The sequence below is a fragment of the Oncorhynchus gorbuscha genome, unplaced genomic scaffold (assembly GCF_021184085.1).
Source record: "Oncorhynchus gorbuscha isolate QuinsamMale2020 ecotype Even-year unplaced genomic scaffold, OgorEven_v1.0 Un_scaffold_4688, whole genome shotgun sequence".
NCBI classification, from domain to species: Eukaryota; Metazoa; Chordata; class Actinopteri; order Salmoniformes; family Salmonidae; genus Oncorhynchus; species Oncorhynchus gorbuscha.
The window spans coordinates 1-12090 of NW_025748653.1; the positions used below are offsets into that span (position 1 = coordinate 1).

Below are 12090 nucleotides of genomic sequence, written 5' to 3' on the forward strand. Positions count from 1 at the left end.
ATTGATTGTTTGATTGATTGCTGATCAGACCTGCAGGTAGAGGGTCTGTTCAGGGTGCTAGGTGGTTTATTGATTGTTTGATTGATTGCTGATCAGACCTGCAGGTAGAGGGTCTGTTCAGGGTGCCAGGTAACAGTGTGCGGCAGCAGGCCCTGAAGGAGCAGCTGAACAGTGGCGCAGACATCGACCTGGAGGCAGGGGGCTTCCACCCCAACGACGTGGCCACCCTCCTCAAGACCTTCCTGGGAGAGCTACCTGAACCCCTCCTCACGCACCAACACTTCCATGCTCACCTCAAAATAGCAGGTACCCCTGTCTGAGGCCCTCCCCACTCTCTCTCCTGTTGCACTTTTTAGTTTTCAAAAACCTACAAAAAAATCACACCCTGGCGCTCAAAAACAAGTGTCATTGATGTTCACCTGTACCCCATGAGACCCATACTGAGGTGTCTTGTGTTCTGTTTCTGTCCCATCTTCCCCTCTTCTCTCCCTCTATTCCCCCAGACATGAGTCTGTTTGATGAACAAGGCAACAAGACGTCAGTACCTGATAAGGAGCGCCAGATTGAGGCCTTACAGCTCCTCTTCCTGCTGCTGCCCCAGGCCAACCGCAGCCTCTCAAACTGATCCTGGACCTGCTCTACCACACCGCCAAGCAGCAGGACAAGAACAAAATGTCCGCCTTCAACCTCGCTTCCCTCATGTTTGCCCCCACGTCGTGTGGCCCAGAGATGTATGTACTGTAACTCAAATCAAATGTGTTTTATAAAGCCCGTTTTATATCGGCAGTTGACAGCAGCAAGCCCAGATACCCAGCATAAACCTTCAGGAGCACTTTGAGGGCAGGAAGCACAGGTCCGAAGCTTTGATCAGCCATGCAGATCATTTTTTATCATGTGGACTGAGTTTCCCAAACTCTGTCCTGAGGCTTGTTGTCCTAGCACTGCACAGCTGGATTTAGATCATCACAGCTTGACCATGACTTCCTTATTTCAATCAGCTGTGTAGTCATAATACCTAAGTATTCAGACCCTTTGCTATGAGTTGAAATTGAGCTCAGGTGCATCCTGTTTCCATTGATCATCCTTGAGATGTTTCTACAACTTGATTGGGAGTCCACCTGTGGTAAATGCAATCGATTGGACATGATTTTAAAGGCACACACCTGTCTATATCAGGTCCCACAGCTGATAGTACATGTCAGAGAACAAAAACAAGCCATGAGGTTAAAGGAATTGTCTGTAGAGCTCTGAGAGGCACAGAGCTGGGCAGGGTACCAGGTTCCAACAAAAACACAGTGGTCTTCATCATTCTTAAATGGAATAATTTTGAAACCACCAAGACTCATAACCAAACTGAGCAGTCAGGGGGGGGTATTGGTCAGGGAAGTGACCAAGAACCCAATGGTCACTCTGACAGAGCTCCAGAGTTCTTCTGTGGAGATGGGATGACCTTCCAGAAGGACAACCATCTCTCGCTTGCAGTTTTCAAAAGGCACCTAAAGACTCAGACCATGACAAACAAGATTCTCTGGACTGATGAAACCAAGATTAAACTATTTGACCTGAATGCCAAGTGTCATGTCTGGAGGAAACCTGGCACCATCCCTACGATGAATCGTGGTGGCAGCATCATGTTGTGGGGATGTTTTCAGTGGCAGGGACTGTGAGACTAGTCGGGATCGAGGAAAGATGAACAGAGCAAAGTACAGAGAGATCCTTGATGAAAACCTGCTCCAGAGCACTCAGGACCTCAGACTGGGGCAAAGGTTCACCTTCCAACAGGACAATGACCCTAAGCATACAGCCAAGACAATGCAGGAGTGGCTTTGGGACAAGTCTCTGAATGTCCTTGAGTAGCCCGGGCTTGAACCCGATCAAACATCACTGGAGAGACCTGAAAATAGCTGTTTAGTGATGCTCCCATCCAACCTTACAGAGCTTGAGAGGATTTGCATGAAGACTGGGAGAAAATTCCCAAATACAGTCGTGCCAAGAATACTTATGTAAATGTGATATTTCTAGGAGGGTTTTATTTACACATTTCCCAAGATTTCTAAAAGCTTGTTTTTTTCTTAGGCATTCATTTATTTATGTATTTATTTTTAATAAGGCTGTCGTGTATTTTATTTTGTTGAAAAGGTCAAGGGGTCTGAATACTTTCCGAATGCACCGTATGTAAGTACTGTACACTGTTAAATATAGGCTATACTGTCCTGTAGTCATGACGATTGATTCACTTGGCTTGCCTAGTAGAACCTCAGACATACACACTGGCCCAGAATTGTGTTCTGTGCTCAGTGTTCAGTTCGGGTAACAGTCTATCATCACAATGCACTGTGTTAAGAATTGTAGGATCAGGAATGTGATAAAATAAAAATGCATTAAATTTAGATGTGAATAGAAATAATTAGGTGGGTGGTTATATGTGTCTTATTTCACACTTGTAGTGTTACATTAGAATTATGTATTCTTTTGCATATCCCCCCCCGAGACCCTCGGAGAGTGGGGTCACGACCAGGGTCTGCCATTATCAACGGCCACCTGGAGCAATTAGGGCTATGCTTTACTCAAGGCACATCAACACATTTTTCACATTGTCGACTCTGGGATTTCAACAAGGGACTTTTCAGTTACTGGTCCAACGCTCTAACCACCAGGCTGCCTCTGACTGATTGATTTTCATTCTTCTACAGTAATTTGTGTGTGTTTCATCCAGATGGTGGCCAGTGACCTCCAGGAGAATCTGAAGAAGCTTAACAACGGCATGGCCTTCCTCATCAAACACTCCCAGAAACTATTCAGGGTCAGAGAGACTAACTTCACACTTTTGGCCAGTTTCCCAACCCAGAATAAGCCTAGTCCAGAGGGGTACTTTCTATAAAGCAGGATCAAATAGTTAGCCAGCTAATTTGCCTAAATATTCTGTTAACCTTTTATTTTTTTTTAAAGATAATCTTGAAATGAACATGGTCTAATTGATTTGACAAACAAAAACACATATCTAAGTTTAGCTTTTCTTTCTTTTTTAAAACTAGAAAGTCTGTAGTTATTTCTGGTTGCTTTTCAAAGTTTGCTGGCTAACTCATTAATCCTGCTTTGTACTATGCCACACTGGGCTAAAACACTCCATTGAGAACACCTCATACTATTGGCTTCAACTGTGTCTGGGAAACCGGCCCAGTTGTCAGTGTTATTTTATAAGGTCTGGGAACATGGGCTACAATAAGGTAATGTTTTGTGTCAAGCACAGAGGAGAAACAGAATCATTATGTTTAGTGTGTTGTGATGGATACTTAGTGTGTGTGTCTCTACTCAGGCTCCTATGTACATGAGGGAGCATGCCAGAATGCACTTCACAGGATCTAAGACCCTGCAGACCAAGGTTAGTAGTAGGACTCTTTTTACACCTGCTTAAAGGATGTTGCACTTCTCAAAACAAAGGACATCTATACCATTAAATGATGTTGCACTTCTCTCAAACAAATCTGGACCATATTAGATCAAACAAGGCAAGCATAGTTTACAGAATGAAGAATCTCAAAGCAGGAGTGCTGATCTTGAGGTTCAGATCTAGCTGGGGTTTGGACCATTCATTATAATCTGTCTAGGCCAAACTTGTCCTAGATGGGGTTTGGACTTGTCTAGCTGAGATGCTTTATGAATACAGGCCCTGTATAGCTGTAAGCTTTACCAGAATGCTGGGGAGCTTTTGCCCAACTTGTTTACACCTTTCAGATCTACCAGGGCCTATTATAGGATTGTCTAGGTGCTATAAATGTCCCAGCTGGGGTTTGGACTTGTCTAGCTGGGGTTTGGATTGTCTAGCTGGGGTTTGGACTTGTCTAGCTGGGGTTTGGACTTGTCTTTGTCTATGGGGTTTGGACTTGTCTAGCTGGGGTTTGGACTTGTCTAGCTGGGGCTTGGACTTGTCTATGGACTTGTCTAGCTGGGGTTTGGACTTGTCTAGCTGGGGTTTGGACTTGTCTAGCTGGGGTTTGGACTTGTCTAGCTGCGGTTTGGCTGGGGGTTTGGACTTGTCTAGCTGGGGTTTGGACTTGTCTAGCTGGGGTTTGGACTTGTCTAGCTGGGGTTTGGACTTGTCTAGCTGGGGTTTGGACTTGTCTAGCTGGGGTTTGGACTTGTCTAGCTGGGGTTTGGACTTGTCTAGCTGGGGTTTGGACTTGTCTAGCTGGGGTTTGGACTTGTCTAGCTGGGGTTTGGACTTGTCTAGCTGGGGTTTGGACTTGTCTAGCTGGGGTTTGGACTTGTCTAGCTGGGGTTTGGACTTGTCTAGCTGCGGTTTGGACTTGTCTAGCTGGGGTTTGGACTTGTCTAGCTGCGGTTTGGACTTGTCTAGCTGCGGTTTGGACTTGTCTAGCTGCGGTTTGGACTTGTCTAGCTGGGGTTTGGACTTGTCTAGCTGGGGTTTGGACTTGTCTAGCTGGGGTTTGGACTTGTCTAGCTGGGGTTTGGACTTGTCTAGCTGCGGTTTGGACTTGTCTAGCTGCGGTTTGGACTTGTGCTGCGGTTTGGACTTGTCTAGCTGCGGTTTGGACTTGTCTAGCTGCGGTTTGGACTTGTCTAGCTGGGGTTTGGACTTGTCTAGCTGGGGTTTGGACTTGTCTAGCTGGGGTTTGGACTTGTGCTGGGGTTTGGACTTGTCTAGCTGGGGTTTGGACTTGTCTAGCTGGGGTTTGGACTTGTCTAGCTGGGGTTTGGACTTGTCTAGCTGGGGTTTGGACTTGTCTAGCTGGGGTTTGGACTTGTCTAGCTGGGGTTTGGACTTGTCTAGCTGGGGTTTGGACTTGTCTAGCTGGGGTTTGGACTTGTCTTGTCTAGCTGGGTTTGGACTTGTCTAGCTGGGGTTTGGACTTGTCTAGCTGGGGTTTGGACTTGTCTAGCTGGGGTTTGGACTTGTCTAGCTGCGGTTTGGACTTGTCTAGCTGCACTGTCTAGCTGTGGTTTAGGGGCGTAGATCAACCTAATCTCCCTCTAAGCTGAAATAGGTTCTGTCCCATGTGGCACCCTATTCCCTTTATAGTGCACTATTTTATATAGGGAATATATACTACTTTATATAGGGTGGCATTTGGTATGTATCCATAGACTCATGTTGTGATGGAAACTAATAGCTCCTTTCTCACCCCCCCCCCCAGGATGATATGGACCTGTCATCTGTGACTGGTTTCCCTGCCCCTGTTCCCTGGAAGAGGTGTTGTGCTGACCCGTCTCAGTACCTGTCCCCCTCCTCGTCGTCCCAGGGCCAGCAGCACCACACAGAGGAGTCCCTGAAGGAGCTGTTCAGACACGTCCATGACAACATGCCCAACTCTGCCAAGAAGAAGAAACTCCTACGACAGGTACTCACTGCAGGACTGCTTCTTAATATTCTCTGTCCTCATCTCCATATTCCATACGAGGCAGATTTCACATTTCATGTAGATTAGAATGACTGGCTAAATCCCAGTATCCTGTCTCTTCATCCTACATCTCTTTCTCCTCCTCCTGCAGCTTGCTAAACAGACCACCCCGGCCTGGCCCCAGGGACACCCATCAACAACTATCAGCCCCCGGCCCAGAGCAAGAAACACCCCCGCTCCCGCTCCTTCGGTGGATTCATCAAGGTGTCATTGTGTTTATGTGTACTTCACTTACAAGTGTAATATCCAATCAACATACTTTGTTGATGTATTTTGTAAATGTGTTACTTTGTATCCAACTTAGTATGTTGTAGTCACAATCTGCTACATCATAACTGTTCTGTCTATTGTATATGAGGATCTTTAAGGACAATTCCTCCCTTTTCAACCTCCTATTCATTATGCCAAGCACCACCAGTGAAAACGGGCATTTCTACGTTCTATAGATTAAAAAGTTATCTATGACATTATCACAAAAACAAAAACTCCTGGTAAAGTAAAGGTTAAATAACTGTTCTGTCAACTATCCTACCCTCCTGATCAAATGAACCAATGAAAACAGAGGAGACATAAGGGGGACCAACAGGCGTTGGAGAGGCGGGGTAGACAGATCTCCCCGGAGATGGTTGCTGCGGCGATGGGACGGCTGGGAAAGGAGAACGTCGTCCTGCAGTCGGTGAGCGACATTGACAGACAAGGAGACCACACAAACACACTCCCTTGTCCACAGATTCCTTGTTTTTTTTCTAGATGTTCATGTGTGTGTGTGTGTGTGTGTGTGTGTGTGTGTGTGCGTGTGCGTGCGTGCGTGCGTGCGTGCGGGTGTGTGTGTGTGTGCGTCTCCAGGGGAACGGTCCGGTGACAGTGAATAATAGTACTCCAGTCGGGGTCAAGGCCTCTGACAGCATGGCCCTCAATAGAGAGAGAGGGGACTCAAACTATCAAAGGTATGATGCTTTTGGATTGATAACATGGCAATTCCCACTTTTTCTATAGACATTTACATGTGTTTTGCGTATGTTGTATGTCTTTCCTGATACACTTCAATGTCATCATTCAACATTACAATACAGCCACATCTTGTGAACTTTGTCTATTTTGTCTCATTCATATTCTTTCTCTTTTTCTTCTTGATCTCTCCGTCTCCCTCCAGGACTCTCCATCCATCTCCAGAATGTGTTGGTCTCCCTCCCTAGAAACGTCCATGTAGAGGATTGGTACTAGCAACACTGGACTTGTTATTTTTTTGTCATTTTTTTCTTCTTTCATCAAGTAAACTATATTGTACATTTCTAAATCTGTGACGAATACAACATTAGTCCCCAGCCAGACATGGGTTTCATCCCAATAATCTCTTCTTTCTCCTGAAGTGTGCACTTGTTCACTTCCCTCAATGTGTTTGAAAGGAAATGACTGGAATACCCATATGGAAACTCCTTCTAGCCCATGCCTACACAATCCAAGACTTTTACATTGTGTGGGGAGTAGTGAATGAGTGCACACTTCAGGGGGAGAGATTATTGGGACGTAACCCAGGAAAGTACAAGACCAACTCTGTTAAGTGTGGAGTCAGGGACAGGAGGGAGCTTTCTTTGGTCCGTTTGGGGTCTGAGTGCCACTCATAACTTGAAACAGTTTTGTTAATACAGTTGACCACTTGTTAGATACTTTTACAGTTGACCACTAGCTGAGCCTACATAGATACTGTTACAGTTGACCACTAGCTGAGCCTACATAGATACTTTTACAGTTGACCACTAGCTGAGCCTACATAGATACTTTTACAGTTGACCACTAGCTGAGCCTACATAGATACTGTTACAGTTGACCACTAGCTGAGCCTACATAGATACTGTTACAGTTGACCACTAGCTGAGCCTACATAGATACTGTTACAGTTGACCACTAGCTGAGCCTACATAGCTGAGCCTACATTTTTACAGTTGACCACTAGCTGAGCCTACATAGATACTGTTACAGTTGACCACTAGCTGAGCCTACAGCCTAGATACTTTTACAGTGAGCCTACATAGACCACTAGCTGAGCCTACATAGATACTGTTACAGTTGACCACTTGACCACTAGCTGAGCCTACATAGATACTTTTACAGATGACCACTAGCTGAGCCTACATAGATACTGATTACAGTTGACCACTAGCTGAGCCTACATAGATACTTTTACAGTTGACCACTAGCTGAGCCTACATAGATACTTTTACAGTTGACCACTAGCTGAGCCTACATAGAGCTGAGCCTTTACTTTTACAGTTGACCACTAGCTGAGCCTACATAGATACTTTTACAGTTGACCGCTAGCTGAGCCTACATAGATACTTTTACAGTTGACCGCTAGCTGAGCCTACATAGATACTTTTACAGTTGACCGCTAGCTGAGCCTACATAGATACTTTTACAGTTGACCGCTAGCTGAGCCTACATAGATACTTTTACAGTTGACCGCTAGCTGAGCCTACGTAGATACTTTTACAGTTGACCGCTGAGCCTGATACTTTTACAGCCACTAGCTGAGCCTACATAGATACTTTTACAGTTGACCGCTAGCTAGCTGAGCCTGACCTAGATACTTTTACAGTTGACCGCTAGCTGAGCTGAGCCTACATAGATACTTGACCGCTAGCGAGCCTAGATACTTTTACAGTTGACCGCTAGCTGAGCCTGATACTTTTACAGTTGACCGCTAGCTGAGCCTCTTTTTTACAGTTGACCGCTAGCTGAGCCTACATAGATTCTTTTACAGTTGACCACTAGCTGAGCCTACATAGATACTTTTACAGTTGACCGCTAGCTGAGCCTACATAGATAGCTGAGCCTTATCACAGTTGACCGCTAGCTGAGCCTACATAGATACTTTTACAGTTGACCGCTAGCTGAGCCTACATAGATACTTTTACAGTTGACCGCTAGCTGCTGAGCCTACATAGATACTTTTACAGTTGACCGCTAGCTGAGCTACATAGATACTTTTACAGTTGACCGCTAGTCTACATAGATTCTTTTACAGTTGACCGCTAGCTGAGCCTACATAGATACTTTTACAGTTGACGTTGAGCCGATTAGCTGAGCTGAGCCTACATAGATATTTTACAGTACCACTAGCTGAGCCTGACATAGATACTTTTACAGTTGACCGCTAGCTGAGCCTACATAGATACTGTTATCAGCCTTGACTTTTACAGTTGACCGCTAGCTGAGCCTACATAGATACTTTTACAGTTGACCGCTAGCTGAGCCTACATAGATACTTTTACAGTTGACCGCTAGCTGAGCCTACATAGATACTTTTACAGTTGACCGCTAGCTGAGCCTACATAGATACTTTTACAGTTGACCGCTAGCTGAGCCTACATAGATACTTTTACAGTTGACCGCTAGCTGAGCCTACATAGATTCTTTTACAGTTGACCGCTAGCTGAGCCTACATAGATACTGTTATCATTGACCGCTAGCTGAGCCTACATAGATACTTTTACAGTTGACCGCTAGCTGAGCCTAGATACTGACCGCTAGCTGAGCCTACATAGATACTTTTACAGTTGACCGCTAGCTGAGCCTACATAGATACTCAGTTGACCGCTAGCTGAGCCTACATAGATTTTTACAGTTGACCGCTAGCTGAGCCTACATAGATACTTTTACAGTTGACCGCTAGCTGAGCCTACATGACCGCTAGCTAGCTGAGCCTATATTGTACAATATGTAAGTATCTTGTTTGTGTTTTCTGAATCTGGTGTTTGTACTACTCATCTGAAAATGTGTTTCTAATTGTACTAATATTTGAAGTCCCAAATGGTTGCCCTACACACAGCACACTGATGGGATGATTATATCCTCCTACAAAATGCTGATTAGCACCAGTCACATTCGTCTGGGGCCTTTTCCAAAAAGCTTGATCAATGAGTTAGCCAGCAAACTGACCCAAAATGCTTGAAATGGTTTGAAATGACTCAACAACAACAGAAACGACTATTATACAAATGTAGATGATTTTAATCAACCAGGAAATCAAGAGATATGAGGCAAAGGCTGTTAATCAAAGTTATCTGGCTGATGTATTAACCCTGCTTTCTGGAATACCCCACAGCTCTCATGGTGTCTAAAGGCCAGTGGGTTTACTGATACTGTCTGTTAGCTCAAATGACGCCCCCGTTCCCTATATAGTGGACTCTTGGCCAAAAGTAGTGCACTACACTTTATAGTAGTGCATGTGGTGGTGTTGGAGAAACACTGGCTCTGGGTTTTCTTGAATCTATATCATACAAATACAGGTCGATACATATTGGATGATGATGAAGAAATACGAGCTGAACAAACCAACCTTTCTGTAATGGTATTCGTGTTTGGGAGAGATGTAGGTAGGGCTTCATTTTGGGACGACTTTTAGGTAGGGCTTCATTTTGGGACGACTTTTAGGTAGGGCTTCATTTTGGGACGACTTTCTTTTTATTGTCTGAGATTTGTTTATTAACTGATTTGAACTCCTCAATGTGTACAATGTCATATTTCACCTGCCTGGTTTGGCCTTTTGAGGTTTGATAGTACAATGATGTGATTATAATTGTATTTTTTTTTAACTGGAATGGGATTTGGGTGGATATTGGTTGGGACGCTAACGTTGTTGAAAGATTTTCTGGAAGTCTGAGATGGTTTTTGCTTTGTTGGAGAGGGACATTTGTAGTGACGGTGTCGATAGAGGATTCTCTTACAGTACCTTCAGTGTTGCCCAGTCTGATACAAGTCTTCTTTATTGAGCGTGGATTGGGACATTTTGTTCTGGGTCATGTTCATTAGGCACCAAATAGAACAGGATGGATTCAAACTGGGAGGGACTACCTGGACATTGTCCAATAAGGAACCCTTATTTTCACTTTCCGTTGCAGAATGTTTTGAAAAGATTGTGTAGTGTACCCTAATGAACATGACATGACGTTGGTTTTAATGGGACTGTTTTTTTTTTTGAGGAAGTGTTAATGGGGAATGTGTGAGAATGGGTTTGTGGTAAGTTTTAAAGAGATGCGTGTGTTTTTCTACACATGAAATGAAAGACACTAGAAGCTTGTGCTGAGGTTATCAAGGTGGATTTGTTTTTTACTCTTGTTATTTTATCTGTGCTGGTCAAGTAGCCTACCTATTTTACATGGTAGTTTGTCCCCGCTTTTCTCTCTGTTACCTGAAGGTTTTCAGACAATCAAGGCCCAACACATTTTTTTTTTACGTGTCATTTTGAAAAGCTGAAAAGGTCATCTGGCCATTAGTGGTTGATACACACTGAGTCTTGCTATTTTGCGATCATCTTTATGATGTGAGTCAGTTCTAGATTACAGGATACATGTGGGCATTATCTTTTAATCTCCCTTATCATTTTTGTGTTAACGTGTGTATGTTGAAAGTCTTTGGTTTTGTCAGCCAATGTTGACCATGGTCTTAAATGTTGACACATCAACTGTACAGTACTACTTGTTTATTTTTGTTCATTTTCATTCTGCCCTGTTGTCTGTGTCCCAAATGGAACCCTATTCCCTATATAGTGCACTACTTTAGAACAGGGCCCTATTCCCTGTACAGCGCACTACTTTAGACCAGGGCCCTCTTCCCTATAGTGCACTACTTTAGAACAGGGCCCTATTCCCTATATAGTGCACTACTTTAGAACAGGGCCCTATTCCCTATATAGTGCACTACTTTGGAGCAGAGCTCTGTGCCCTGGTCAGAAGTAGTGCACTACATGGGGTGCAATTTGAGACGCAGGCATGGAGTTACATTAATGTCTACTATAATAAACATAGTAGACTGTAATCTCACATTGCTGCCTAGATTTCCTACCATGCATCTTCCTCTGTTCATATAAACCTGTTACCAGTCAGTCAGTGCCTTTTAATGTAAGGACATTTTAGCCTACCTTCACCTGTTGTGTTTTTGTTGTGTAAAATAAGATGCTTGTTTTTATTACCCTGTCAAATAGATGCATTGATTTACTACTGGTGCTATGGATTAAAACTATTTTTCTACATGTGGAAAGTCTCACTGCAGAACATAAAATGTTACATACACTGCTGCACCTTTCTTAAACATCCACTAGGTGGCATCCCGAGTCATTGACTAAGGAAGCGGTGTGGTGCTAAGGCATAGACCGAAACGTGTACCCAGCGGGGGACCCAGGACCGAGTTTGGGAAACCCTGCTATAGACCACTACATACTTATTGAGTGTGTTATGCATGCACTTTAAATGTACATTTACGTCATTTAGCAGACGCTCTTATCCAGAGCGACTTACAATGCAGTCTACTCTTAAATAGGCCGTTTTTGAAAGAATATGAAGTATGATTTCACCTGCCCAGCTGTCACGGAAGTCAGGTTTCCATTGCCTTGTCTGTTTAGAACGCACATGCAATTGAAGGAGTAATTTATAGCAGCTTGAGCCTATATTCTTGATATTTTGTAGTATAGGCCTATCCTGTTCTTGTTTGGGGTAGGTTAATATCAGAAGCAATTCATATTCCAGGGAACCACCTCCTTATGTATGTAATTATCTCATAACGGTCTATAATGTAAACATTGGTTGTGATATTCATAGTCCTGATGATTTTTCCGCAGACGCCCCACGCGTATTTGACTACCGCAGGCGAACGGTGCCATTGATATTGCCGT

General features: G+C 44.1%; 1 protein-coding gene and 1 long non-coding RNA gene across 2 annotated transcripts; both read left to right on the forward strand.

Annotated features, from left to right (window-relative positions):
• Positions 1-96: 96 nt before the first annotated feature.
• LOC124028693 (rho GTPase-activating protein 19-like) lies at positions 97-5550 on the forward strand (the record flags this gene model as incomplete). The annotated part of the gene is given in 8 exon segments (XM_046340689.1): positions 97-306; positions 504-611; positions 614-703; positions 706-731; positions 2717-2803; positions 3317-3382; positions 5157-5360; positions 5512-5550. Coding segments are annotated over 8 exon segments (830 nt in total), but the record flags the coding sequence as incomplete, so codon positions are not given.
• Positions 5551-5569: 19 nt separating this feature from the next.
• LOC124028696 lies at positions 5570-7055 on the forward strand. The gene is made up of 4 exons (XR_006837633.1): positions 5570-5624; positions 5983-6096; positions 6267-6367; positions 6574-7055. It is a non-coding gene; the product is annotated as an uncharacterized LOC124028696 (long non-coding RNA).
• Positions 7056-12090: the final 5035 nt, after the last annotated feature.